General features: G+C 41.0%; 1 protein-coding gene across 1 annotated transcript; it reads right to left on the minus strand.

Annotated features, from left to right (window-relative positions):
- Positions 1 to 229: 229 nt before the first annotated feature.
- Positions 230 to 1,177, minus strand: LOC130041756 (olfactory receptor 5B2-like). The gene has a single exon (XM_056133991.1). It carries the CDS (start codon positions 1,172 to 1,174, stop codon positions 230 to 232), a length of 945 nt encoding a protein of 314 aa, XP_055989966.1. The 5' UTR covers positions 1,175 to 1,177.
- Between the last annotated feature and the right edge of the window lie 215 nt (positions 1,178 to 1,392).

Here is a 1,392-nt window from a genome sequence, read left to right on the forward strand (position 1 = left end):
CTCCTGGCGGTGCTCAGGGGACCATATGGGATGCTGGGAATCGAACCTGTATCAGTCATATTGGCTGTGTGCAAGGCAAATGCCCTACCCGCTGTGCTATCACTCCAGCCCCGACAATATAGTTTTTTGAAGATGAAATTTAGCAGCAAGTAGGTCTTAAAATGTGAGTCACTGGATTTTGATGAAGATCTGAGTATACGGAAACTAGGTCAGTTTGGGTCATATAAATTTAAAAAGTGAAGCCAAACAATACTTTTGCCTTTTCAACTGCCCTATTGAATGCACTTTTGACCTCCTTGTTTCTTAAACTATAGACCAGGGGGTTCAGCATGGGAATGACTATGGTGTAGAACACAGATGTGATTTTGTCTGTGTCCATGGAATGGCTAGAACTGGGCTGTACATACATAAAAATGACAGTTCCATAGAAAATGGAGACTGTAATGAGATGAGAAGCACAGGTGGATAAAGCCTTCTGGTATCCCTTAGCTGAGTGCATCTTCAGGATGGTGATATATATCAATAGATAGGAAATCAAGATAACAGATACAGCAAAAAAGATGTTGAAACTTGCTACAAAAACAAGAACCATCTCACTAATATGCCTATCAGAGCAAGAGAGAATCATGACAGCTGGAACATCACAGAAAAAGTGATGGATTAGATTGGATTTACAGAAAGAGAGACTGAATGTGTCCCTGATGTGGATCGAGGCATTTAGGAAACCACAGAAGTGGGAGCCTATGGCCAGACACGCACACACACCTGGTGTCATGGCAGTGGTGTAATGCAGTGGTTTGCACACTGCTGCATAGCGGTCATAAGCCATGGATGCCAAGAGATAATTTTCCCCAGTAGCAAATGCTACAAAAAAGTACATTTGAGCAGCACATGCATTGTAGGAGATGAGCTTGTCTCCTCTAAGCAGTCCAGACATGACCTTAGGAGTGATGGCTGTGGAATAACAAAAGTCCACCAGAGACAGGTTACTGAGGAAAAAGTACATGGGAGTGTGAAGATGAGAGTCAATGAGAATCAAAGCAATCATTCCCAAGTTTCCAACCATACTGATGAGATAAATGAGAGTGAATATGATAAATAGGGGAACCTGAAGTTCAGGGGCATCAGTAAGTCCTAGCAGGATGAATTCTGTCACTTCTGTGTTGTTGTCCATAAAGGTCAGGTGGGAATCACAAGATGTCCTGAAGCAATGAGAAATAAAGTAACAGATTAATAAGTAAAAAAGCGACCGAGATGGAATTGACAGAGAGCATGAGACCAGTGCATCTTATTTCAATATTATTCATTTTTAAAACATGTACTTGACAATAAAACTTAACACACAAGTCATCCATAAATGATGCATCGTTGAAATGAAGAATCTTTCCTGAT

Source organism: Sorex fumeus, unplaced genomic scaffold (assembly GCF_029834395.1).
Source record: "Sorex fumeus unplaced genomic scaffold, SorFum_2.1 ptg000007l, whole genome shotgun sequence".
Classification (NCBI taxonomy): Eukaryota; Metazoa; Chordata; class Mammalia; order Eulipotyphla; family Soricidae; genus Sorex; species Sorex fumeus.

Bases quoted from the DNA above. Each gene is read 5' to 3' on its own strand.
- LOC130041756 (XM_056133991.1), bottom strand. From the start codon at position 1,174: ATGGACAACAACACAGAAGTGACAGAATTCATCCTGCTAGGACTTACT.